Source organism: Dipodomys merriami, unplaced genomic scaffold, assembly GCF_024711535.1.
Source record: "Dipodomys merriami isolate MVZ:Mamm:240054 unplaced genomic scaffold, mDipMer1.0.p SCAF_22, whole genome shotgun sequence".
NCBI classification, from domain to species: domain Eukaryota; kingdom Metazoa; phylum Chordata; class Mammalia; order Rodentia; family Heteromyidae; genus Dipodomys; species Dipodomys merriami.
Genome location: NW_027203604.1, coordinates 20,032,108 through 20,058,195, shown reverse-complemented (window position 1 = coordinate 20,058,195; position 26,088 = coordinate 20,032,108). Strand labels below are relative to the sequence as shown.

The window sequence follows — 26,088 nt, the reverse complement described above, 5'->3', positions numbered from 1 at the left end:
TGTGGGGAGTGATAACTCAAGAGCATGCAGTCTGGACTGCTGTTGTTTACTGAGATCCCCTGGTCCAAGTCCCAGCCCTTATGATGCAGCAATTCCGCTCCTAAATGCTCCCCCAAGAGGAACGAACACGTCCCTCTGCTGAACGATGCTCAGGAGGTTTGCAGCCACCTTGTCCACAATGTTCCCAGACAGGAAACCAAGAAAATGTCCATCTGTGGGTGGGCAGCTGACATGTGGCAGGGCCTCCACCCTGATCTGGGGACACAGATGCCCCCCCCATGGAATGCAGCCCCCTTCTCTACCAGGAACCCTTGGTAAGTGCTCCACTCACCATGACACCAAACCTGACAACCAAGGCTGGATATCACTGCAGCATCCCATACTCCTCAGCTCAGAGTGACCTACAGGGACCCCCTCCTCAGGGTAAATCTGCAGGATGAAGGACAGCTCACACCCAGAGCAGGATGGAGCCCTGCTGGGGATGGTGTGAAATTTCATCGCAGCCCTCAGGATAGAATGAAAACTAAAGCTTACAAAGTATTTCTGGAATTTTCTATTCAATATATTTGGAGGTGTGTGTGTGTGTGTGTGTGTGTGTGTGTGTGTGTGTGTGTGTGCATATGTGTGTGTGCATGTGTGTGTGTGTGTGTGTGTGTGTGTGTGCATGTGCCAATCTTAGGGCTTTAACTCAGGTCCTGAGTATGTCCCTGAGCTTTTTCACTCAAGACTGGTGCTCTACCACTTGAGCCACAGCTCCACTTCCAGCTTTTTGGTGGTGGTTAATTGGAGATAGCAGTCTCATGGACTTTCCTGACTGGGTTGGCTTCAAGCCTCGATCCTCAGATCTCAGCTTCTTGAGTAACCAGGATTACAGGCATGCACCACTCATTACCGGCAATGTAACTAGGAGTGAGTTAAGTCTGGAGACCTGGGGAATTACTGCACACATTGTGTGATTCCCATTATTAAAGATCAAAATTGGGCTGAGAACGTGGCTTAGTAGTAGAGTGCTTACCTAGCATGCATGAAGCCCTGGGTTCAATTCCTCAGTACCATATACTCAGAAAAAAAGTGGTGTTGTAGCTCAAGTGGTAGAGTGCTAGCCTTGAGCAAAAGAAGCTCAGGGACAGTGCCCAGGCCCTGAATTCAAGCCCCATGCCTGGCAAAAAAAAATTATCTATATCTATATATATAAAGAAAGAAAGAAAGAGAAAAGGAAGGAAGGAAGGAAGGAAGGAAGAAAGGAAGGAAGGAAGGAGAGAGGATCAAAACTGGACGAGTTGATTGGATGGTGATGAAGACAGGTCTTACATGGGGTCCCCGATGTCAGGGCCTCCTCTGAACCTGGCTGTGCCACCAATCCTGGGCTATTTCTGCTCCAAGGTTGTTCACAAAACTCAAACTGTATCATTGTGTATGAAGACAAGTTGTAGCTCACATTTTTTTCTCACTTTTGAAGGGGGTCCGAGATTCCCAGGAATGCTTGTTTGTAGAAACATCAAGGCCAGGAACAAATGAAGTACTTGTACCCAAATAGCTTCGGAATCTACATTATAAAACTAAATCCAAAAAAAGCCCAGTGTGGATGGATGCTGGTGGCTCATGCCTGTAATCTTAGCTACTCAGGAGGCTGAAATCTGAGGATTGCAGTTCAAAGCCAGCCTGGGCAGGAAAGTCTGTGAAACTCTCATTTCCAATTAACCACCTGAAGACCAGAAGTGGTACTGCAATGAACTGCAAGAAAACTAGAAGTAGTGCTGTGGCTCAAAGTGGGAGAATGCTAGTTTTGAGTGAAAATGTTTGGGGACAGTTCCTAGGCCCTGAATTCAAGCTCCATGACCCACCAAAATAAATAAATAAATAAAGCCCAGTATGTCTGCATTATAGACAACCTCCAGAAGGATGAACAAGGAATGAGGAACAATAAATGTCTTGGGGAAAATGAATGTGTGTCGTTAGGACAACACACACACACACACACACACACACACACACACGAGTAAATGTTCAATATTGGTTGGTTTTGGTAAAGTGTGGTATATTACAAAATAGAAGAGAAATCAGACCATTACAGAAACTCCATCCTGGGTTGATCCTGCCCCATACCCCTGCTGCCTGTGTTCAAGCAGGTCCTGGGGCTTGAACACTGGGCCTCACACTCTCCCTTAGCCATTTTTACCCATAGCTGACACTCTGCTATTTGGGTGATGCCTCCACTTCCAGCTTTCTGCTGGTTAAGTACAGTCTCCTGAGCTTGTCTTCCCTGGGCGGGCTTTGAACCCGGATCCTCAGATCTCAACCTACTGAAGAGCTAGGATTACAAGCACAAACTATGGTTCTGAAGAGGTACCCCAGGCCCTTGACCATGCTAGACAAGTGTCGACCACAGAGGTATTATTCCCTAATCCCGCCATCCCCCATTTCCTGCCAGTTCATAGAAGTTCTGGAAGCTACACAGGCCACTCAGCAACAGAGCGGCAGAACCGAGTCTGGAACTCAAGTCTGTAGTCACATTGGAACCACAGCAGGTGTGTGCGTGTGTGTGTTTGGGGTGGGAAGGACGGGATTCTGGCCCAGGTCCCCAGGACTCTGGTCTCCAGATGGAGGAGACCCCCCCTCCAGTCTAATGTGAACACTGGGGCGCACCCCCATCCTCCTGGTCTAACGCGAACGTTCCGCTCGCTAAACTCTCCGGATCGCTCATCCAGCCGAGCCACACTGGCGTAGGGTCTCCCAGGCACGCCTGGATTGGCCAGGGAGGCCGGGTGGAGGGTTCCTGGGTGGAGGGTCCTGGGTAGACGGCGGAGGATCTTGGGCGAAGGGTTCCGGGTGTAGGGTCCGGGGCGGGGGGGTCCCCGGTGGGGAGTCCCGGGCGGAGGGTCCCGGCAGAAGGCCCCCGGCGCGCGCAAGTCCCGGGACACAGATTCACATCATGCTGACCACAGGTCTCCGCACTCGCACACGGTGCACCGCGTGTCGCAAGCCACGCCCTCTCCGCTCTCCGAGGCCAATGAGCGCCCCGAGCCAGGAAGGCCCCGCCCACCAGGGAACCCCCGCCGCCGATTGGCCCGCTCGCGCAGGGTGCCCCGCCCGCGGGGCGGGGGCGGGGTGAATGAGGCGGCCGGACTCCCCGCCCCCGCGCTCCGCTCCGGGCTCCGCCGCCGGCGCGCGCCAGGCCGCCCGCGCCCCGACCCCGACCCCGACCCCCGCCCCGGCGTCGGGCTCGCCGCGGCCCGGCCTGCGCGCTGCCGGCCCGCCATGGCCAAGCGCATCTCGCTGTCCATCCGCATCGTGGAGGGGAAGAACCTGCCCGCCAAGGACATGTGAGCGCGGCCAGGGAGGGCGCCCCAACTTTCTCGGAGGGGCGCCGCCCCTTCAGCCAGGCCTTCCCGGGGTCCGCACGGCCCGCGCAGGCGGAGCCGCGGCGAGGCGAGGCGTGCGCGGCCGAGGGGGGGGTCTGGCGGGAAAACGGGAGCCCCGCTGCGGCACGGGACGGGGGTGGCGGGAAGGTGGGGGTGCCCAGGAGGAGGGGGTGCCCAGGAGGAGGGGGGGTGCCTGCGAGGACCTGAAGCGGGAGGTGACCAGGAAGGAGGGGGTGACCATGACGACCGGGAGGAGGAGCCCAGGTGGCCAGGAGAAAGGTGTGGGTGCGGGCCGGGCTTGGAGGAGGGGTGGGGACGTGAGGGGCCCAGCGAGCCCGGAGATCCTGGAGGGGGCAAACCGCGCAGGGGTGCTTGGCCAGAGCTGTGCAGGGTGTGGCTGCGAGGGGCGGGGTGCCCCTGGAAACAGGCCTTCCTTTGTGCACCCGTGCCCATGGTACCCAAGGGTGCACCTGAAACACAGTGGGGCCTGGGGCTGCCCGGGACTTTATGCCACACACCTGGGAGGGCAGAGACTCCCACGAGGAGTGGGGTTCAGATGTGTGTGGGGGGGCCTGGGATGTTGGGGAGGGGAACCCGGTGATGAGCGTGGCGTGTGCACTTTGCCCGGGCATCCCTTCAATCCCCCGCCTCACCCCTCCAGGCTGGGCTCACTGGACCCCAAACTACAGACAGAAAAAGGGAGGCCGGAAGCACTGCTTCGGGGGGGGGGGCTCGAGTCCAGGGTGCCCAACAGGTGGCATCTTGCTCCTTGGCCAGATTTGGGGAGCTTTCGGAGACCCCTTGTCTCGCTTTTATCAGAAGGGCCCTGGCCCTAGGGACCCTTGCTCATGAAGCCTCAGTTTCCCCTTCTGGGAACTTAGGGTCTGAAATCCCACTAATAGGACAGGTAGAAGGCGTGAAGCTGGGAGCCTCTGGTGGTCTGGAAAAGGGATGGGGAGAGGGGAGCCCCGTGCAGTCCTTGGGTTCAGAGGCTGCTGGACAGGAACCTCCCTGTCCCCAGCAGGGCTTTCTGGATGTGGAGACGAGGGTAGTGAGAAGTGAGGATGGGAGTGGGGGAGGTAGGAGAGATAGGGGGTGCAGGGGCATCTCTGTAACTGTCACGCTCATGACCTCTCTGAGCTTCCCAGAAAGCTCAGCGGCAGTGGTTCCAGTTCAAGGCCCCCTGGGCTCCGAGAGGCCCAGCTCAGCAGTTACCATGGCAACCATGAGGGAGGGGGTGGGCCATCTCCAGGTGGGTTTCTGAGCTCTGGTGGAGATGGGGCAGCAGCAGGGAATGCGGTCTCTCCCTTAGGAAGAAACAGGGGCTCAGCCCTCAGGCCCCTCCTCTGAGCAACCTCCCATCCCCACCCTGGCACTGGTAACTAGGTCATCCTGGCCTCCTCTGGCTGGTGGCTGGCTGGGAGGAGCAGCCCCTGTGTCTGTCGCCTCCCCCCCACCCCCCACCCCCAGCCCTGCAGCAGCTGGCCCTGGTGCCTGCCTCCAGGCTCACACCAGCCCTGGGTGCGGAAGCTCAAGGGCTCTGCCCCTACTTGGGAGGCCATGCACCCAGGGCTCTGCCCTCTGCATAGCCCAGGGGCCTCCATTCCTGAGGGATAGAGGGGTCACCCAGTCCTGTGCGTTCTGTCTCTGAGATCTCTATCCTCTTCTGTCCCCTAGCCCCTGTTCTCTCCCCCATTTCCTCCTCTCCCCTGCCTGTCCCAGGGTGCATGGGGTACACTGCTCCAACCTGTAATCTGTCTTAAACCCAGCTCAGCGCGGTCACATCTGCGGCATAGCTGCCCTTTGAAGCTCCGCCTCTGCCTGTGCGTGTTAAAGATCCCTGCATTCTGCATCTGCAGTGCCTTGCAGAGTCCCCCCAGAAAACTCCTCTTCATCCTTCAGAACCCTTCTCAAGTATCTTCTCCTCCCCAGGGTTTTTCCTGGTGTCCTTGGGCAGGGTTCTTGGCTTCCTTTCTTGCCCTCAGCACCCTGGTCAGCTGGAGGAATCCCTTGGGTAGCAGCAGTTTAGGGGCTGCCTGTCCCTGCCAACTGTGAGGGCCAGCACTGTGAGTCATGGTCTTGGCCCTGCCCTTGCCCGAGAGACTGGCGGCAAGTAGAGAAGAATAAGGACTAGAGACCTTTGCTGGGTGTCTCATGAGCTACGTTGGCAGATGGGGAAACAGGCTGAGGGTGTGCAAGGCATTTGTGGAGGCTGCACAGTAGGTGGGCAGAGAAGTCAGAACTGAGACCTACGCTTCTGGCTGCAGCCTACTTGCTTTATAGGGCTGGCAGGATTCCCTTGGGGGTCCCATGTACAGCATCTGACTGCGAGGCCAGGAGGCATTCGGTGGCCACAGAAAGTGGCCAAGGCTGAGGTGGTGGTAAGTCCCCTTCACCGTGTCTCACCAGCCCAGGCTTGTGTCCTGAGCAGCACAAGCGTCCTGTAGCCATGACTTGTCCACATACCGTCTGTCCTCGTGGCCTGTCAGAGTGGGACAGTCCTGAGGGACTCTCTGTGCCGCCTGCCCCCTCCCGCCCACCACGTCCACTTGTGTGGTTTTATTCCTCTTTCGGGGCACAGGCACAGCGGGGCTCTTGTCACCAGCAGTGTTCAGAACCTGCTCACCTCTCAGTTTCTCCCATCCCTCCATACCCAGGTCAGCTGGGAAAAGGCTAGCCCCATAGTGACCAGTGGCCCACTGGTTCCCACGCCCAGTAGCCCTGGGGACAGGCCCAAGGCTATTTTGGGGTTTGCCCTCTCTTTCCTCTTCCACAAGCCTAGAAACTGCCAAGGCCCTAAATATAGAGGCCCACAAAGTAACCAGGCAAGATACTGTCTGCTGTCTTGGGGAAGAAAAAGAGGGGGCCGGGCACTGTGGTTCATGCTTGTAAACCCAGCTTAATTGGAGGCAGAGGTAGGAAGATCAAGGTTTGCTCTAGTCCTGGGCAAAAACTGAAGGCAAAAATGAAAGCAAAAAATCCTGGGAGGGTTACTGAAGTGGTGGAGCACCTGCCTAGGAATTGGAGGGGCCCTGAGTTCAGCCATGGGAGAGGGGCCTGCCCAGGTCCCTTACCAGGCTGGAGTGGCATGGGCCGCTGACACGTCCCAAGCCCTTACCAGATGTGTACACCTGGCCTCTCCTCATCCTGACACTGCCCCCCACCCCCAGTCCAGTCCCCTCTTCCTGGCTCTCCTGCATGCCTGTGTCTGTTTCTGCCTCCAATCTTTACCTGTCAGTCCCGGCTGCCAACGCGACTATTCATGAGCTGGTGGGCTGCACTGGGAGCTGAGTGGTGGGTGATGCTGGGCTTTCAGGGGTGAAAGGTTTCCTGCCTGGAGGAGCCCCCAGAGTAAGTTGCATGGCAGGGTAGAGGGAAAACCCTGTGAAGAAGGTGCCCTGCCTGCCACCTCAGTGGGCACTAACCTCTTCTGCTTCCTCTGAGCTCACTGTGCAAATACATGCTCCATGCCTGAGGCTGGCAGCCCAGCCCTGCCCCTGGGGTGCAGGGGCAGGGGCCTTGATTGCTTGAGGTCTTGGGCTGGCAGCTGCAAGCTGGCCTGTTCACAGAGGTGATCTTGGTGATTGCAGAGGATGAAGGGTCTCCTGGGCTCCTTCTGGCCCTCTGATGTCACCTCGGGGATCCAGGCAGCCTCCCTGTAAGCTAGGATTACACCCACTTGACATGCCAAAGTGGCCTTGGCAAACATTTCCAGCCTTGGGTGGGCGTTTGGGTAGCTTCCTCTGTGGGAAGAGCCCTGTTACAGAATTGGGAAGTAGAAGAGGAAATTCCCCACTCTTCCACAAGTGAACTTCCTTTTTACAAGAAGCCTGGCCCCAGGGACAGCTCCAGAGACAGTCCACCCGCCCTTTTGTCCAGTACCCACCCTGGTCCCCCTCTCAACCATATGTCCTGGGCTTGTCTTTCCCAACCCTCCTTCCCCACAAGCCTGGGAGGTCAAGGGGTGTCATTCATTCATTCATTCTCTCACTTGTTTATTAATTCATTGAATACTCGCAAGGACCTCACCTTGTGCCAAGCGCTGTGCTGGGTCCTGCGGACACATTGATCGTGTGGGGGAGAGGGTGGACTGGGATGGGGAAGCATAATGGGAGGGGCTGAGGGGACAGCAGGATCCCCGGGAGGGCTTCCTCTTGTCTCTGATGGGGAGTGACTTGGAGCAGGCAGGGAGCCCCCCCACCCCACCCCCGGCCCGGGCAGCAGCATGGGAAACTCGGAGGAGCACACAGGGATAGATTTTGGTACTGAGCATGGGGCACCCAGACAAATGTGATGTGATTGCCAAGACTATTTTATTTTTATTTTGTGCTGATACTGGGACTTGAACTCAGGGCTTGGGTACCATCCCTGAACTATTTGCTCATGGCTGGAGCTCTACCACTTGAGCTGCATCTCCACTTCCAGCTTTTCGGTGGTTCATTGGAGATGAGTCTCACTTTGCTTTCCTGCCTGGGCTGACTTCGAACCCTGGTCCTCAGATCGCAGGCTCCTGAGGATTAGAGACGTGAAGACTGGCACTGGGGCCCAAAGTCTGTTTCTGATGTGCTGCAGGCAGGGGCAGGGTGGGAGGCACTCTGAGGCGTCCACACCCAGGGTTGTGGAAGGGGACCCCGCCCCTCCAGCCCCAGGCCCAGCCTTGCCCTCACTGTCCCCTCTAACATGAGGGTGGGGGCACATTTCTGGCCTCAGTGGTGACTGAGGTTTAGCTCAGGATGGAACCTCAGCTGCTAAGGTTTTATCCATGAATGAAGCAGGCACTGTCCAAGAGACCCAGCCCCGCCTCACCACCCTTCTGTCTTGTAGCACGGGCAGCAGTGACCCCTACTGTATCGTGAAAGTGGACAATGAGCCCATCATCAGGTACCTGCCCCAGCCCAGGCCCGAGTGGGCATGGCTTCATCCCTAACCCCAAGTCCAGGTGGGTGGGAGGAGAGGGGGGGATGTGGCTTCATCGTGAAGGCCCAGGGTGGGCTGGGTCCAGACCCCGGGGTGGGCGGAGCTTCATCACGAAGCCTCAGGCTCAGGGTGGGTGGGTCTCCCTCACCCAGGCACCAGCTGCTCCAGGAGGAGGTGGTTGAGGGCTAGGAGGCCCTGAAATCCCTAACACACCAGCTGTTGCCAAGCAAGAACCACCTGTAGCTGATCTTTCTGATTATTGACCTTCACTCTGGTTCAGGGATGAGATTAGCTATTGGCAGCCAGGCAGGCAGCCAAGAGCCTGTCACCTGGCTCTGTTCATCTAAGCCGCCTTCCCAACCCTGAGAGAAAACAGAGGACAGTCACCACACTGTCGCAGCACCCTGCCGGGCTGGGTGCTGACCTGTTGCTGGCCCGTCTCATTCATTTACAGTGAGCTGGGTTCTGTATCATTAAACCCACTGACAGTTGAGGAAACTGAGGTGCAGACTAAATAACTTGCCCAAAGTTACACCCCTGAGTGGCAACGTGGGAGCATCCTGGGCGGGCCCTGAGTGTCCTCTCCTGCAGGACAGCCACCGTGTGGAAGACCCTGTGCCCCTTCTGGGGTGAGGACTATCAAGTGCACGTGCCCCCCACTTTCCACAGTGTGGCCTTCGAGGTCCTGGACGAGGATGCGCTCAGGTGTGTGTACCCTGCCCTGCAGCTGTGTCTGTAGGTGACCATCTGCTGCTCCCCAGCCCAGGCCACTCAGGACTTCTGGTCGTCTTTGCAGCCTGATGGGGGAGAGGGGTGCCCCACGGGCCTGGGAGGGGGCAGGGCTGGGTGTGCACTCAGGTCAGCGTGCTGACATGGCTTGTGCCCAAGGCCTACATGAGGGTCCTGAGCTCACTTCTGCTGGGCTGCCTTGCAAGCGACAGGAGTGCCAACCTCCCTGATCCCCAAAGGGGACCCTCAGCTTGTGGGGAGAGGGGGAGACTGCTAGATCTCCAGGGATCAGCTCTGACTCCCATGTCCACCCCTAGCCGAGATGACGTGATCGGCAAGGTCTGCCTGACAAGGGAGACGCTGGCCTCTCACCCTAAGGGTAAGATGCCCATGAGGCAGCCCGGCCCGGCACCTGCTGCCCTCCTCCACTCTTCTCCTTCCAGCCCCACTGTCTTCCCAGCCCCTGGCTGCCCCCTACTCCAAGCCTCTCCTGTGGGCTCAGCGGTCCTGACTGAGCTCAGGGAAGGCCTCTTCCACTCAGCCCAGCTGCCTGGGCCTCTGGCCACCCCAGCACCCCCAGACTCTGACCGCAATGCCTTTCCTGGGGCAAAGGGTTGCTCATGGTGGGATGCAGGGCCTCCGCAATCAGAAGTGGCTGAGGGAGCCTTTCCCCAGATCAGGACCCCCGGCCTGAGCCTGAGGGTTTGTTCTGGTGCTGCTCCAGGCAGGAGGAACCCAGGGATAACTTTTAGAAATAGATCTCCTGGGGCTGGGAAGGTGGCTCAGTGGTAGAGTGCTTGCCTTGCATGCCTGAGGCCCTGGGTTCGATTCCTCAGTACCACATAAGCAAAAAGAAAAAAGCCAGAAGTGGTGCTGTGGCTCAAGTGGTAGAGCACTAGCCTTGAGCTGAAGAGCTGAGGGACAGCGCTCAGGCCCAGAGTTCAGGCCCCACAAGCGGACCCAAAAAAGAAAAAAAAAACAAAAAACAGTTTTCCTTGGGGGGCATTAGCCCTGCCCCTCCTTGCTGTGTGATCTTGGGAAGGTCTCTGGGCTTTCCCAAGGGTCAGCCTGAGAGCCCTTGGGTGCTGCAGGCTCTGCCACCTGAGCCCCTGTGACCCCCTCAGCCCCACACACCTGCTCCTGTCTGTGAGGCTTGGACGGGGGGTGTAGGAGGGGGGTATGTGACTCTGACTCATGGAGCCTCCAGCTCTGCCAGGCCACAGGTCTCCCCCACAGTGGTCCCAGCCCTCCTGGTGCTTGGAAGGACCACTGTCTTCCTATTTTAAGATGGGGAAGCTGAGGACAGAGAGGTCAGTCCCCTGGCAAGTCTGGGTCAAGACTCCCAAATGTAGTAGTCACCATAGTGAGGGAAACAGGCTGGTCCTGACTCCCACTCCAGTCTCACCTCTTGTAGCTGCTGTTGCTCAGCTTCCTGCCTCAGTTTCCCCCTCTCCTACTGAAGAAGCAGCCCTTCATAAGCACTCCAGAAGGTTCCATGGGGGGGGGTGATGGAGGGACTGTGTGATCCCTGGCCAGGCTGAGGGTGAAGGGGGAGGAGGGGAGAGACCAGCCCCTGGCTGAGCCGCAGCCCTGCAGGATTCAGCGGCTGGGCCCACCTGACGGAGGTAAACCCAGATGAGGAGGTCCAGGGGGAGATCCACCTGCGGCTGGAGGTGGCGCCCGGGACCCACAGCCGCCTGCTACGCTGCTCTGTCCTCGAGGCCAGGTAAGAAGTGGGGGAGGAGCAGTGCACCCATGAAACTGAAGAGCCTGTGTGGGAGCTGAACTTCTGCCTTCCCTCCTCTACCTCCAGGCCCCAGCGCCTCCCCTTTCCTAGGTCTGCTCTCAAGAGAGAGCCAGGATAGGTTATAGCCATGACTGTAAATCCCAGCTCCAAGAAAGACCAGGGCAGGAAAGAGGATCAAGAGCTCTGGGAAAGCCAAGCTCAGTAGCTCATGCCTGTAATCCTAGCTGCTTGATAGGCAGAGATTGGGGAAAATCATGGCTCCAGGCCAGCCTGGGCATTAAAGGAGTTGGCTCGATGCCATCGCAAACAATGGCTAGGCATGCTAGCATGCACCTACCCTCCTAGCTACAGGGAGGAGGATCTCCGCCCGGGATGTCCAGGGCATAAAGGGAAACCCTACTTCAAACACAACAAATACAAAACAAGGCTGGATGGGGTGGTGCAAGTGGTAGAGCATCTGCCTTGCAAGTGTGTGAGTTCTGAGTTCAGCCCCCAGTGTGTGTGTGTGTGAGGGGGGCGGGGGAGGGAGAGAGGGAGAGAGAGAGAGATTTAGGGAGATCTAGGGAACTTGTCCTGACTGGAAAATGGTTCCTGGGTGACTGCCACTTGGGATGTGGCCTTTCAGGCAAGGGTGAGGGTCTCCCAACATCATAGAACAGGGGTCAAAGAGACCCTAAACTATGCTCAGACAGCCCCTCACCCCCCCCCCCCCCCCGCCTCATGCCAGGGCTGGGCTTGCCCTGGGATGACTGGCTGTGTGTGTGTGTGTGTGTGTGTGTGTGTGTGTGTCTTCTGTAAGATGAGAAATGAAGAGTTGCTAAAAATCCCCAGAAACTGGAGTGGGGGCGGTGCTCCCAGGGGGGACAGTGGCTCCCTGGGCCTGAGTCACCTGTGACAGGGCCACTTCCCCCCCCACCCCCGTGGGCTATTTTTAGCTACAAGCCCCACTCCTGTCTGGGCCTGAGGGTGAGTCACACCCTCCACTCCATGAGAGGTGACTTCCCTTCTGACTCCAGTCCCTGTCCTGGAGCCCCCTTGTCCCCCACTCCTGGGGCCATGGTCTGTCCTGAGCCAGCCAGTACCCCAGAGCAAGGGGAGCCCACAGGAGTTTCCTGTCTGGGAGGAAGGAGTCTCCCCTGTAAAATGAGGGGTTGAACATCCTGTACATGGCCTTTATTTTCTGCCCTGGGGCTGGGGTGTTGGGAGGCAGCCACAGGCCACCCCCACATGTAGTCCCTCTTTCCCTGGCCATCAACTTCGGTCCACCCCCATCCTCCATCCTCTCATTTACCAGGCACCAGGCTGTCTGGGGCGTGAATGCGCACGCGTGCTCATACAGTCCAGTTCTTCCACCCACAGGCGTGGGGCGGGCCTGAGTCCTCCCATCCCTCTTCGGCCCTCCAGAATCCCCAGAGCCTTTTTCCTTTGGGATTTGTTGGGGACACGTGGCCTCTCTGGCCTCTTAGCAAGACTCTCGGAATGGGGAGAGGTAAAGGGGAGAGGTGCGTCCAGGCCGCCCTGCAAGACACCTCAGTTGCCCCAGGGGAGGAAAACACCTCCTGACCATTCTGGGGGGAGTTGCAAGGCCAAACCTAGGCATTCCCTCAAGCAGGTGTTGTTCGGTTGGTTGTTTTCTGTGTTAGGGATGGAACCAGGGCCTTTGTTATGCTATGCTGAGCAAGAGCTCTACCACTGGCCTTTGTGTGTGTGTGTGTGTGTGTGTGTGTGTGTGTGTGTGTGTGTTGCTCCTGGAACTCGGTTGGTTGTTTTCTGTGTTAGGGATGGAACCAGGGCCTTTGTTATGCTATGCTGAGCAAGAGCTCTACCACTGGCCTGTGTGTGTGTGTGTGTGTGTGTGTGTGTGTGTGTGTGTGTGTGTGTGTGTGTGTGTGTGTGTGTGTGTGTGTGTGTGTGTGTGTGTGTGTGTGTGTGTGTGTGTGTGTGTGTGTGTGTGTGTGTTGCTCCTGGAACTTGTGTGTTAGGGATGGAACCAGGGCCTTTGTTATGCTATGCTGAGCAAGAACTCTACCACTGGCCTTTGTGTGTGTGTGTGTGTGTGTGTGTGTGTGTGTGTGTGTTGCTCCTGGAACTTGTGTATGTGTGTGTGTGTGTGTGTGTGCTGCTCCTGGAACTTGAACTCCAGGCCTGGGGACTGTCCCTTTGGTTTTTCACTCAAAGCTGATGCTCTACCACTTGAGCCAAAACTTCTACTCCTGGCTTTTTTTCTGGCTAATTGGAAATAAGAGTCTCACAGACTCTCCTGGCTCAGCATGCTTTGACCTGTATCCTCGCTCAGATTTCAGCTGCCCAGGTAGCTGAGATGATGGAAGTGAGGCAGCCATGTCTGCTCAGCATCTCTTACAGTCTTAGAAAACGGGCCTGAGCAGCTGAAAAATTAAAACGCAGAAAAGGAAATGAGCAGGAAATATTTATGGCAGATAGAAGCGTGGCTTTCTTGTTCTCCTGGAAATCTAGAGTGTGGGGGGCAAGGACTGGGTTTGGGCTTGGTGAAGAGGCACCTAGGGAGACAGGGAAGTCCAGGGAGGGTCAGAGCGGTCCACCCCGCCTGGAGCAGGGGATGACATTACCATGACAGGCCTTCTAGAAGGTATTAGCTTGCTAAGCCTCCTCCCTGTACGGCCTCAGGAAGCAGAGGGAGGGGCATGCCCAGGTTTGTGGGGGCGTGGCCTGGCTGGTCCAGGCTGCTCTGGCCACGCCCCCTCTCCAGCTGGGTCTAGAAACTGTAGGCCTCCCCTTCCCCCCTCATGGCCTTGTTTGGGAACATGGGGTGATGGCTGTGAGGAGAGGGGAAGAGCAGTGTACTCCCAGCTTGCCAGGCACTGGATGTACCCAGGCCTTGCTGTGGGTGGTGGGAATGGGGGGGTGACCCGAGGTGACCAGTGGACAATCTGATGTCTCCATCCTGTCACCAGGGACCTGGCCCCCAAGGACTGGAATGGCACATCTGACCCTTTTGTTCGAGTGAGGTACAAAGGCCGGACTCAGGAGACCTCGGTGAGAAGGAGGGCAGGTGAGGGAGGGGACAGGAGGCTCAACAGGAGAGGACAGGGAGGTTTGAGGTCCCTCCCACTGTTTCTGCTTCACCTCCTCACCAGACCTCACCATCACCCGGGAGGTCAGGTGGGGACTGCAGTCTTCCAGAGGCGGGCTCAGAGAAGTAGATGAAGGTAACTGGAGATAATTGAAGTCTCATGGACTTCCCTGCCTGGGCTGGCTTTAAACCTCCATCTTCAAATCTCAGCCTCCTGAGTGTCTAAAATTACAGACATGAGCCACCAGTGCCCAGCTGGTTTCATTATTTAGAGTGTATACTGCTCAAGGCATGCCTCCAGCCCTTGCACAGAAAGTGTTTTGTTGTTGTTTTTCTGCTACTGCAGAGCTAGGGGTACCTTTGTCCTGAGCTGTATCTGGGGAGCCCTGGAGAGCAAGTGCTACCCCCATTACCCCTCTCTTTTGCAGAACGGGGGATTAAACTCAGGGCCTGAAGTCCCAACCCCTTCCAAGCCTGTCCTTTTCTGAGTAGGTGGTGAAGAAATCCTGCTACCCACGCTGGAATGAGACATTTGAATTTGAGCTGGAGGATGGGGCCACGGAGGCCCTGTGTGTGGAGGCCTGGGACTGGGACCTCGTCAGCCGCAATGACTTTCTGGGCAAAGTAAGCAGCGTTCCCATCCCCTAAGGGGCCATGTATCACCTGCACCTGGCCTCACCTGGACCAGCAGCAGCCCCACTGCCACGGGGGCTCTGGGCCCTTTGCCAGGTGCTCCTCTATGCTAAGAGAACATCGTTTGCCTGGAATAGACCCGTGTGTCCCAGCCCTGTGTGCTCTGCCCTCAGGTAGTGGTCAATGTCCAGAGTCTGTGTGCAGCTCAGCAGGAAGAGGGCTGGTTCCGGCTGCAGCCCCACCAGGCCAAACAGCGGCTGCGCGTGGAGTGAGTGCGGGCGGCTGCCCAGGGTGGAGGATGAGGATGGAGCATTGGCTGTGGGTAGTAGGCAGGGTAGGTAGTTGGTTAGGGCTCGGGGACACAGGTGCACATTTCCCACAGCCCTTACCCACCAGGCCTGGACCCTTCTCATCCAGATGGGCTCTGCCCTCTCTCCTACAGCCCTCGATTATGCACTCAAAGGCTTTCTGTTTTCTGGCAGTTTCTAGAACAAGCCTTCCGGCCTTTCTCTTTTTGGGCTTCTCTGCAGACCTCTCCATTCTGTCTATGAATTATAGCTCTGCAACCCCCTTCCCAAGAGTCTCCAGGAATAGGGGTGTCAGGTAAAAGATGGGACCCCTGTTACAACCGAATTGCAGAGGTAGTAAATTGTGTGTGTGTGTGTGTGTGTGTGCATGCGTGCGTGTGTGCAGGCTGGTCCCAGGGCTGAAACTCAGGTTCTGGGTGCTGTCCTTGAGCTTTTCTTGCCCAAGGCTAGTCCCTACCACTTGAGCCATAGCTCCAGCTTTTTTGCTCGTTAATTGGAGATAAGGATCTCACAGATTTTTCTACCCAGGTTGACTTCAAACCATGATCTCCAGATCTCAGCCTCCTGATTATCTAGGATTACATGTGTGAGCCACTGGTGAAAAAGGTTTTAATATCCACTACCCATATGTAAGGGCCAGGCATGAGTGTCGTGCCTATAACCCCAGTTACTCAGGAGACAGAGGTTAAGGACTGAGGTACAATAACAGTCTGAGCTACAGCACAAGTCTCTGTCTGGAAACAAACTAAAAACAAAAAAGGACTACAGAGCCAGGCGCTGGTGGCTCACGCCTGTAATCCTAGCTACTCAGGAGGCTGAGAGCTGAGGATCGCGGTTCAAAGCCAGCCCGGGCAGGAGAGACTGAGACTCCTATCTCCAATAAACCACCAGAAAACTGGAAGTGGCGCTGTAGCTCAAGTGGTAGAGCGCTTGCCTTGAGCTGAAGAGCTGAGGGACAGTGCCCAGGCCCAGAGTTCAAGCCCCACCACTGACAAAAAAAAAAAAAAAAGGACTACAGAGGTGCTTATCTTCCAAGGTGTATGTCCTGAGTTCAATCCTAAGTGCCACTACCAGAAAAAAAAAGAATTACAGTATAAACCAGATTAGTGATGTACTTCTGTAATCCCAGCATTCAGGAGGCTGAGACAGGAGAATCCTGAGTTTGAGGCCACCCTGAGCTACATAGTAAGATCCTGTTTCAAGAAGCAAAAGAAGGGGCTGGGAAGGTGGCTCAGTGGCAGAGCGCTTGTCTTGCATGCCTGAGGTCCTGGGTTCGATTCCTCAGGACCACATAAGCAAAAAGAAAAAAGCCAGAAGTGGCGCTGTGGCTCAAGTGGTAGAGTGCTATCCTTGAGCTAAAGAGCTGAGGGACAGCGCCCAGGCCCAGAGTTCAGGCCCCATGACCAGACTCCCCCCCCCCCCCAAAAAAAAAAGAAGCAAAAGAAAACAAGAATGGATATATAGTATTGAAGATATACTTACTTGTACTAAAAAATACTCTAACAGGGTATGGTGTCTTGGGTTTTATTTTGCTTAGTTTAGAAACTTTCTGGCCTGTTTGCATCTCCCACATGTGCCATGGTATAATTCTTCTTTGCCTGCCTGTAGAAGACCCTAGAATTCCACCCTCATCTCTGCCATTTACTGGGCAGAGAGAGGTAGCTGGATGTGTGGCCAGGCCAAGGGATTCCCATAGAAGCAGCTGAGGGTTCTCGTGTATGTGCATGAGCTGAGTATTCAAACCTTCTGTCCCTCAAATCTTGGTTCTCTACCTCTTGATCCATAGCTCTACTTTCAGCTTTTTAGCTACTTAATTAAATATGAGTCTCATAACTTCCCTGACTGGGCTAGCTTTGAACCATGTCCTCAGATTTCTGCCTCCTAAGTAGGCAGGCCTACCAGCACCTGGTTTAGGGCTCTTTTTTTTTTTTTGTCAGTCATGGGACTTGAACTCTGGGCTTGGGCGCTCTCCCTCAACTCTTCAGCTCAAGGTTAGCACACTGCCACTTGAGCCACAGTGTCCCTTCTGGTTTTCTGATGGTTTATTGGAGAAAATCTCATGGATGTTCTTGCCTGGGCTGGCTTTGAACCTCGATCCTCAGATCTCAGCCTCCTGAGTAGCTAGGATTACAGGCATGAGCCACCAATTCCCTTTTTTTTTTGAGGAGGGTTTCACTATGTAGACTTTAACTTGAATATAGAAACTCCTCTGTATTCTGCAGAGGGCAGTGGATGGAGAGTGCTAAGAGCCCTCATTGTGAGTGATTAGACCAATGAACCTTATAGCTTAGAGCTGCTGTGGCAAGTTGGATAATCTGCCTGGGCCTCAGTTTTGCTGGCAGGTGGTTGTGACCATTGGGGGTTTGTGTGAAGGCACTGTTGTCTGGGAGTTCATAGATTTGAGGCTGGGAGCCTGACACACCCATATGGGTCAATCTTGGGGTTCAGAGGGGTTTGGAGGCAGCAGGGATCCAGGCTTTGAAGATGGATGGCGTTTTCAGGAAGGTATTTCCAACAGAGAAAACAGCCAAGAGTCAGGGCCGCCAGGCCAGCTGTAGGCAGAGGGAGGGGCGTGTCCCAGGAAAGGCGTGGCTCTGGGAGGGGTGTGGCTCGGAAAGAGTGTGGCTCTGGGAGGCCTGGGTTGGGGTGGAGTGGTCACAGGCCGCCTGTTCCAGGGGCAACCTGGGCTCCTTGCAGTTGGAGGTGCGGCTGCGGGACGAGACGGTGCTTCCATCCAGCTGCTACCAACCCTTGGTACAACTGCTGTGCAGGGAGGTGAAGCTGGGCAGCCAGGTGAGAGGGCCCTGGGGGAGGAACCCATCCTGCAGGGCAGAAGGGGTGCCTGGCTTAGTTGCAGAGGGTCTGCCTAGCTCTGGATTCTATCCCTAAAGTAGAAACTAAACCAAGACCTTTCTGCAAAGTAGCAAACTGGCTTCTGGGAGCTGGTCAGTACTCAAGGCCCTGGGCCCTTCTCTGCCTCCTTCAGGGCCCAGGGCAGCTGATCCAGATAATCGAGGAGACGACAAGCACGGAGTGCCGCCAGGAGGTGGCCACCAGCCTGCTCAAGCTCTTCCTGGGGCAGGGACTGGCCAGGGACTTTCTGGACCTGCTGTTCCAGCTGGAGCTGAGCCGCACCAGTGAGGCTGGGAGGAGCTGGGCAGTGTGGACAAGGGTCCATAGGTGGTCTTCTTAGCTAGGAAGCAGAGGAAGAGGGAGGGGGAGGAAGAGGACAGGCAGGAGGTATTCAGGAGGCCATGTCCTGAGTCCCAACCCTCAGGTCCTCTGCCCTCCCCTTGTCCGGGTCCCTGCTCACTGGAGCCTCTTCTTGTAGGTGAGGCCAATACCCTGTTCCGGAGCAACTCCCTAGCTTCCAAATCTATGGAGTCTTTCCTGAAGGTGAGGGGGCAGATCGTGTATCCTACTGGATGACACCAGGGTGTAGAGAGGCCGGTTTTGTTGGTATCTAGGGCCCATGAAGGCCAGGACCTTCATTCATTCATGGATGCGTGCATTTATTCGGTCTTAATTTACACACTCATTCTTTCATCATGTATTCATTCATTCATGCATCCATCATCCTCTCATGCATTCATTAAAGCATGCATTCATTCTTAGAGAAGCAGTGTGTAGAACTACCCTGGACAATACTCTGGACGATACTGCAGGCAGATCTGCAGGTGCGGTGGTGGGGTGAAGTTAGGGGGTGGCTGGGGAAGCTAGCTGCTGTTGGGAGCTGTGGCCAATGCAGCTGGTGGTGGCTCCCAGGTGGCAGGGATGCGGTATCTGCACAGCGTCCTGGGCCCCATCATTGACAAGGTGTTCGAGGAGAAGAAGTACGTGGAGCTGGACCCCAGCAAAGTGGAGGTTAAGGATGTAGGGTAAGGCCAGGGGAGGAAGCGGGCCTTGTCTGTAAGTGTGCATCAATGGTTCCTTATGCCTGGGTTTACCGGTGGTTTCTCTGCTCATCTCCGCGCGGTCTCGACGACTGCCTGTGTCTGCGGGAGTCAGAGTCCACGCGTGGGTCCCCTGGACGCGACGCCCAGGTCCCAGAACACCCCCGCATGCTTGTGGGTCCCCCAATGATCAGGTCTATCTCTCCCTCCCCGCCCCCTCCCCCCCAGGTGCTCCGGGCTGCACCGGCCACAAACCGAGACCGAGGTGCTGGAGCAGAGCGTGCAGACGCTGCGCGCCCACCTGGCGGCGCTGCTGAGCGCACTCCGCGGCTCGGTGCGCGCCTGCCCCGCGCTGGTCCGCGCCACCTTCCGCCAGCTGTTCCGGCGCGTGCGCGAGCGCTTCCCGGGCGCACAGCACCAGGTGCGGCCCCTGTCGGCCGGCCGGGGCGAAGGGGGTCGGGCTTGGCGGGCGCCCCGGCCTGGCGGAGGACGCAAGAGATCCATCCCCGTTCTTCTCTCCGCACCGCTCTAGCACGTGCCGTTCATCGCCGTCACCAGCTTCCTGTGCCTACGTTTCTTCTCTCCCGCCATCATGTCACCCAAGCTCTTCCACCTGCGGGAGCGGCACGCGGACGCCCGCACCAGCCGCACGCTGCTCCTGCTGGCCAAGGTGTGACCTGTGCGGGGGGGGGGGGACAGCCGGCGGGGCGGCCGGCTGGGCAACGCAGAGGCCCGGGCCGGCAGTGGTGTGTCCCCCGCGGGTCCCGGGAAGGCCTTTGGCGGGGCCTGCACTGTCTAATTCTAACCCAGGCGTTCCACGTGGCCTGGTGTTATATTAGAACCTCCAGAAGGCCAGTGAGGGCCGGACCAGATGGCCTCAAGGAGCAGATCCCCTAAGGCCCGAAATGCCCCATCCACTCCTGGCCCTCCTCTCTCCCCGCCCATGGCTGTAGGCAGGGTCTGGGCCTCCTCCAGTGGAGTGGGGTGTAATGGTCCCTTACGCAGCTTCCATCCCTAGGCGGTCCAAAGCATGGGCAACATGGACACACCGGTTTCCAGAGCCAAAGAGGCTTGGATGGAACCGCTACAGCCCACGGTGCGCCAGGGCGTGGCACAGCTGAAAGACTTTATCACCAAGCTGGTGGACTTGGAAGAGAAGGAGGGTGAGGCTGCCTCGCAGGCCACGCCCACCGGCGATAGGCGTGCCCACTCAGCTGGCCACGCCCACAACACGGCACCCCGTGCTTATGGCCACGCCCAATGCACGAGGCCCCACCCACTACTGCCCTTGACCTCCCACTCCTTTTTGTTCAGCCCCGCCCCCTGCTGCCCAGGCCTCCAATTAGCTCTTCCCCCGGGCCTATGGCTCCGCTCACCGATCCTGGTGTTTGCTAGCTCCGCCCATCGTTGCCCAACCATTCCGGTCCCTCCTCCCCCAGCCCGAGGCCCCGCCCATGCTCTCGCCTTCATTCCTAGCTCCTGGGCCTGCGGAGCCGGACCTGCACCCGCTGAGCTTGCACGCGCCCCCGGTGAAGGAGGGCCCGCTCTTCATCCACAGGACTAAGGGCAAGGGCCCCCTCACGTCCTCCTCCTTCAAGAAGCTCCACTTCTCCCTCACCACCGAGGCCCTCAGCTTTGCCAAGACACCCAGCTCCAAGGTGGGTGAAGAAGGAGGCTGGTGAAAGGGGCAGGCAAAGGTTAGCATGCCCTGGGGCAACTGGGCCATTCCTCAGAGCCTAGCCCAGGCCTTGGGTCAGGGAAGGAGTCTGGAAAGGCTCAGGCTCCTCCTACCTCAGGGACTGCAGGCCTGAGCATCCCCTCCAGCCATGGGTTCCACCTTGGTAGCTTGGGGGCCCCTCTGGATGGGCATGCTTAGAATCACAGTTTCTCTCACCCAGTCATGACAGAGATGAGAAAAGACAAAGGGAGTTGGAAGTAAACCAGAAGAAGGGCTCAGGCCTGGGCCAGGCAGGAGCCCAGGGTTCCAGGTGCAAAGACCTCAATCCAGAGCTCACACCTCAGGCCTACTGGGAGCCCATGGGGCTGTGAGTGGTATTGGCCAAGGTCGCTGCTAGAGCAGACCCTTGGAAGCCATGGGCAGCTGCTGGGCATGGAGACCACGCCACGGTGAGCAGGGACAGCAGAACCTGGGAACATGCCAGGCCAGGGCTGGTCACTCTTCTTCCTTTGTGCATGTGTGTGCCAGTCCTGGGGCTTGAACTCAGCCCCTGGTGTGGAGAAAGGGGAGGCCAAGGCCAGAGACCGGAAGTGGAACAGCCTGGCCTGGCCCCAGCCCCCTTGCCTGCCCTCCACAGAAAAGCGCCCTCATCAAGCTTGCCAACATCCGGGCAGCAGAGAAGGTGGAGGAGAAGAGCTTTGGCAGCTCACATGTCATGCAGGTCATCTACACGGATGACGCTGGTCGACTCCAGACTGCCTACCTGCAGTGTAAGGTGAGTGCATGCAGGTGTTGTCCCAGGGTTGAATGTCTGGGAACCTGGCCCACCTCAGATGTGGGCACCCAAGCAGGTGGGAGTGGTTGGGCAGGCAGGGATGGGTGTTGGGAAGACTTCCCACAGGAAGTGACTGCTGGTGCCTGGCCCCCGCAGTGTGTGAACGAGCTGAACCAGTGGCTGTCTGCACTCCGCAAGGTGAGCGTCAACAATACCGGCCTGCTGGGCTCCTACCACCCTGGTGTCTTCCGAGGGGACAAGTGGAGCTGCTGCCACCAAAGGGACAAGACAGGTGGGGGCAGAGGCCGGGCCCCGGCATTGCATCTCAGAGAGGGGTCCTGAGCCTACCTGGCCAGGATGATCTGGGCACAGAAGCGTTCCAGGATCGCAGGGTTTAGAAAGTGCCACATGCCGTGTGTATTGCACATGACTGAAAATATTGAAGAGGTCTGCAAACTTGTTAGAATCCAGTTTAGTATTTCTCAAACTCACTTGAAAGGGAACTCTGGGGGGTGCTCTGGGGAACCCTTGCTTTGAAGAAGAGTTTCTTCTAGAGCCCATGTTGTGATGAATGCACTTGAGGAGTTCACTACTGACCAGTCCAGAATTCAAGTTTGCATATCTACATTGGCAGCCTGATCCCAGAGCTGTGGGTTGGAAAGACCTTGGGCTTTGAGCACTAAAGGAAGAGCAGAGAGGAGTTCTAGAACTCTAGCACTCTAGCTATCATCGTAAATGGTTGTTGAGCATTTGAAATGTGGCTAGTGTAGCAGGGGCGGTGTGTGGGGTGTGGTAGCTCACACCTATAGTACCAGCACTCAGGCCAAGGAGGAAAAATGCAAGTTCCAGGACAGGTTGGGCTGCATAATGAGACAAAACAAAAAGGGTACGGCTGGGTATTGGAGGAAGGAAGGAAGGAAGGAAGGAAAAAAGGAAGGGAGGGAGGGAGGGAGGAAATGTGGCTAGTACAGCTTACATTAATACTGGGTTTTTATTTTTCAAATTTCATTTATCAAATACCCTATTGAACAGTGACTCTATTGGACAAGAAAGTTGTAGAACTTTCAAGATGTTCTTCACCTTGTTCTTACTTGCCTCACAGAGCTGAGCCTTGGTCCTGAGCCTGGCATGGGAAATGCCATTGGAACAGACAACTTTCCCGCTCCCTCTCCCCCCCCCCCCACGCCATACCCAGTGTGGTCCCTGCCCAGTCTTTGGGGTGGACCAATGGGAGGGGGTCATTTGCAAGGCGCTGAGCAACATGACCTGCAGCCTCTGGCTGTAACCCAGCATGGCCCACGGAGACAGGGTCTGATATCCCATTCCACAGGGGAGAAATTGAAGCTTAAGAGATGCCAAAGTAGTCTGGAGGCATGGCTCAAATGGTAGAATGCTTGCCTAGCAAGTGCAAAGCCCTGCATCCAACCTCCAGGAGAGAGAGGGAAGGTGCGGGGAGAGAGTGCACAGTCAACTCAGCAAAATCCACAAAGCCAGCAGCCCAGTCAGACACAAAATTCTCACACCTATAATCCTAGCTACTCAGGTGGCTGAGATCTGAGGATTGAAGTTTGAAACTAGCCCAGGCAGGGAAGTCTGGGAGACTCTTAGCAACAATTAACTACCAAAAAAAGACATTGAGACACAGCTCATCTACCACACCTGCAGGGCTGTAGCTCAAGTGGTAGAGAGCTAGCCTTGGGAAAAAAAAGCTCAGAGCCAGCACCCAGGCCCAGAGTTCAAGCCCCAGGACTAGCACAAACAACAACAAAAAACTTGACAGCCCAACCCATCTTGTGGTTCACAGCAACCTCCAGGCAGGCAGGCAATCTCCCAGAAAATGTTGGGGTGCCATAGGCAGGGCCAGGGACCCCTGAGGAGTCTACCCCCGCCCCATCCAGACCCTATCTTGTAGGGCCAGGCAGTTGAGCATGCGTGATGACCACAGGGTAACTCTGTGCTCTCTGCTGTCAGATCTGGGCTGTGATAAAACTCGGTCCCGGGTGACGCTGCAGGAGTGGAACGACCCCATTGACCATGACCTGGAGGCCCAGCTCATGTACCAGCACCTGCTGGGTGTGGAGGCTGCACTGCGGTGAGCAGGGACAGGAGCAGCTGGCATGCGCCAGGCCAGGGCGCATGTTCTTCCTTCTGTGTGTGTCTGTGTGTGTGCATGTATGTGCTGGTCCTGGGGCTTGAACTCAGGTCCTGGGCACTGTCCCTCAGCTTTGCTCAAGGCTGGTGCTCTGCCATTTGAGCCACACCTCTTCTGGCTTTTTTGGGGGGGGGGTCCGGTTGTGGGGCCTGAACTCTAGGCCTGGGTGCTGTCCCTCAACTCTTCAGCTCAAGGCTAGTGCTCTACCACTTGAGCCACAGCACCACTTCCGGCTTTTTTCTTTTTGCTTATGTGGTGCTGAGAAATCAAACCCAGGGCCTCAGGCATGCAAGGCAAGCGCTCTACCACTGAGCCACCTTCCCAACCCCTCTTCTGGCTTTTTGCTGGTTCATTGGAGATAGGTGTCTGAGCGATTTTTCTGCCCTGGCTGGCTTGATACTACAATCCTCAATCCTCAGCCTCCTGGAGTGTCCAAGATTACAGGCGTGAGCCACCAGTGCCTGGCTAGCCTGGGTCATCCAGACCAGACCCCCCCCCCCAAGCCTTCTTAGCTCAGGAGGCCCCCACAGGTGCCTCAGCCTCCCTGGCCTAGTGGCTGTGGTGGCTCACCATGTCCTCCCCACAGGAAGAAGCATCTGGAACTGCGCAGGGACCCAGAGGCAGGGCCTAAAGAAGGTAGGTCCCTTCCAGCTGGCACCCGCTTGGTGGTCTGAGCACCCCTCAAGTTGCTCCACCCCAAATCCCACCTGACCTCATCGCTGCATTTGCCTCTAGTCCCTGAAGACTCGCTGGCCCAGCTGCTCCATGTCCTGCAGGAGCTGCGGGAAGCCCATGGCCACAGCCCGGGTGGCCTGCGCCTCTCAGCGCCCTGCCACTTCCTACAGCTACAGAAGTGAGGTCTGCGCTCAGCACCCTGCCAGGGACCCCAGCACCCCAAGGCACTTGGGACCTCGCCCCAGCCGCCTTCACCGAGGGGCACACCCAAGGCGTTCCTGGATCTTGGCCCATCTGCAATCTGTGGGGGGTTGTGGGTGGCCCCGCTCCCCTGGGAAGCCTGGCTACTCCCTGATGCACCCCACATTCTCCACCTAGGACAACGGCTGGATGTCAGGGGTGGCGTGAGGCAGGAGGGCCAGGCCCCCACACCTGCCCTGGGCTCCCTGGCCATCCCCAGGCTGCTGCCTGGGCCCTGGGCAGTGTCACGGTGCTGTAATAAACCTGCGGTCACTGCCAAGGCTCTGGGCTCTTGGGTTGGAGCCTCTGTTCCTTCGGCTGCTGGGGCCTATGGACCGGGCCCACCATCCTAGCTGTGCTCTGTTTCTCCATTTCTGCTTCGAACCCATGGGATGGGTGTGGAGATGGTTTCTGTCATGGCCCAGAGTTCCCACCCAAACTCCAGGGTGTTTGGCAGGCTGCCCTGCAGGACCGAACCCTCAGCCACATCGTGGGCAACCTGGCTCCACGTGGGGAGAAGGCCCTTCCCTCCCTGAGGCTGCCTGTCCCTGTCCTGTCACCTTCTTCACCTCCTGTCACCCACCCTGGCCTAGCTGGCTCCTGGCACCCCTGGTGAGCGGGAGGAGAGGGGGCTTTTTACCACAGCGTCACCACTGCCCAGTCTGGGCCTTCTGTCCCCAGCTTGAATCCAGTCCAGTCTCCTCCCAGGGGGCTGAGGACTCACCGGGCTGAAAGCTGTGGACCCCTAGGCTCCCTGCCCCAGGGCCACGTACCAGGCCATGCCCCGCCCCCCCCCAGGAGCAGTGGGGCAGAGGGGACACCCCTGGATTTGAACTGGCCCTAGGAGGTGGGGCTCCAGTGCCCAGGCTGCAGCTCCTGCTGCTCCTGTAGTTTGATGGTGGGCGGGCAGGGACCCTGGGCAAAGAAGTCTCCTGACCTCCAAACAGGGCACAGCCAGTGCTGTCCCTTTGAGTGCCCCACTGTAAAGCCTACCCCAGGGCCCCTGGCCCTGGCCTCACACCCACCAGCACAGCAGGTGTAGGAGCACCTCCTGTGGGGTGGGGCTGTTCTGTGTCTCACCTGCACCTGCTCACCTTTCTCCTCACCTGACAACCATGATCAGATCCACTCATTTGTTTCTTTGTGGTGCTGGGATTTGAACTCAAGGCCTCATGCTTGGTTTTAAGCTACTCTTTTATTTCCAGCTAGGATTTCACTTTAAGTCCAGACCCACCCCGACTGGGATCCTTCTATTTGTGCTTTTCCCTTTGTCACGGGGGCTGACAGGAGTATGCCAGTGTGTCCAGCCATTGAGCATCCCTTGTAGCAGAGATAACAGGTGCACACTACCATGCTCAACTATGCTCCTGGCTATCCTTGAGCCATGATCCCCTGACCTCTACTCACAAATAGCTAGGCTAAAGGCTTGAACCTCTGCTCACAACATACATACATACATACATATATTAATTAATTTGATCACTCACTGCCTGTCAGGCAAGAATAGTGGTTTGCTTGGAAGGTTGCAATTAAGATCCATGGAGGGAGGAGTCTGAGATTTGGCTAAGAGTTCAGATAGCAGCATTTAAAACAACATTCAGAGCCAGGCGCCACTGGCTCATGCCTGTAATCCTAGCTACTGAGGAGGCTGAGATCTGAGGATCACAGTTCAAAGCCAGCTCGGGCAGGAAAGTCCGTGAGACTCTTATCTCCAATTAACCACTCTGAAAACCAGAAGTGATGCTGTGGCTCAAGTAGAGTGCTTGCTTTGAGCTGAAGAGCTGAGGGACAGCGCCCAGGCCCAGAGTTCAAGTCCCATGACCGACAAAAAATAAATTAGATAGATATCTATATCTCAGAGTGCTGGTGGCTATACCTGGGTGGGTGGGTGGGGCTGGGATGACTGAAGAGATTTTGGTGCTAGATT

General features: G+C 56.9%; 1 protein-coding gene across 2 annotated transcripts; it reads left to right on the top strand.

Moving 5' to 3' along the window:
- Positions 1 to 3,180: 3,180 nt before the first annotated feature.
- Positions 3,181 to 24,442, top strand: Rasa4b (RAS p21 protein activator 4B). 2 transcript variants are annotated; one of them, XM_070033630.1, is made up of 21 exons: positions 3,181 to 3,323; positions 8,187 to 8,243; positions 8,871 to 8,984; positions 9,326 to 9,387; positions 10,605 to 10,734; positions 13,689 to 13,770; positions 14,300 to 14,431; positions 14,614 to 14,708; positions 17,424 to 17,541; positions 17,735 to 17,885; positions 18,080 to 18,144; positions 18,514 to 18,626; positions 18,870 to 19,062; positions 19,174 to 19,311; positions 19,660 to 19,804; positions 20,118 to 20,299; positions 20,957 to 21,094; positions 21,251 to 21,386; positions 23,066 to 23,186; positions 23,833 to 23,882; positions 23,982 to 24,442. In XM_070033630.1, exons 1-21 carry the CDS (start codon positions 3,259 to 3,261, stop codon positions 24,101 to 24,103), a joined length of 2,409 nt encoding a protein of 802 aa, XP_069889731.1. In that variant the 5' UTR covers positions 3,181 to 3,258; the 3' UTR covers positions 24,104 to 24,442. The 2 variants fall into 2 exon arrangements, with proteins under 2 accessions (XP_069889731.1, XP_069889732.1); XM_070033631.1 differs by lacking the exon at positions 9,326 to 9,387.
- Positions 24,443 to 26,088: the final 1,646 nt, after the last annotated feature.

Bases quoted from the DNA above. Each gene is read 5' to 3' on its own strand.
- Rasa4b (XM_070033630.1), top strand. From the start codon at position 3,259: ATGGCCAAGCGCATCTCGCTGTCCATCCGCATCGTGGAGGGGAAGAAC. The intron at 10,735-13,688 runs GTAAGAAGTGGG...TCCTGTCACCAG, and splicing joins TGCTCTGTCCTCGAGGCCAG to GGACCTGGCCCCCAAGGACT. The intron at 18,145-18,513 runs GTGAGGGGGCAG...GGTGGCTCCCAG, and splicing joins CTATGGAGTCTTTCCTGAAG to GTGGCAGGGATGCGGTATCT.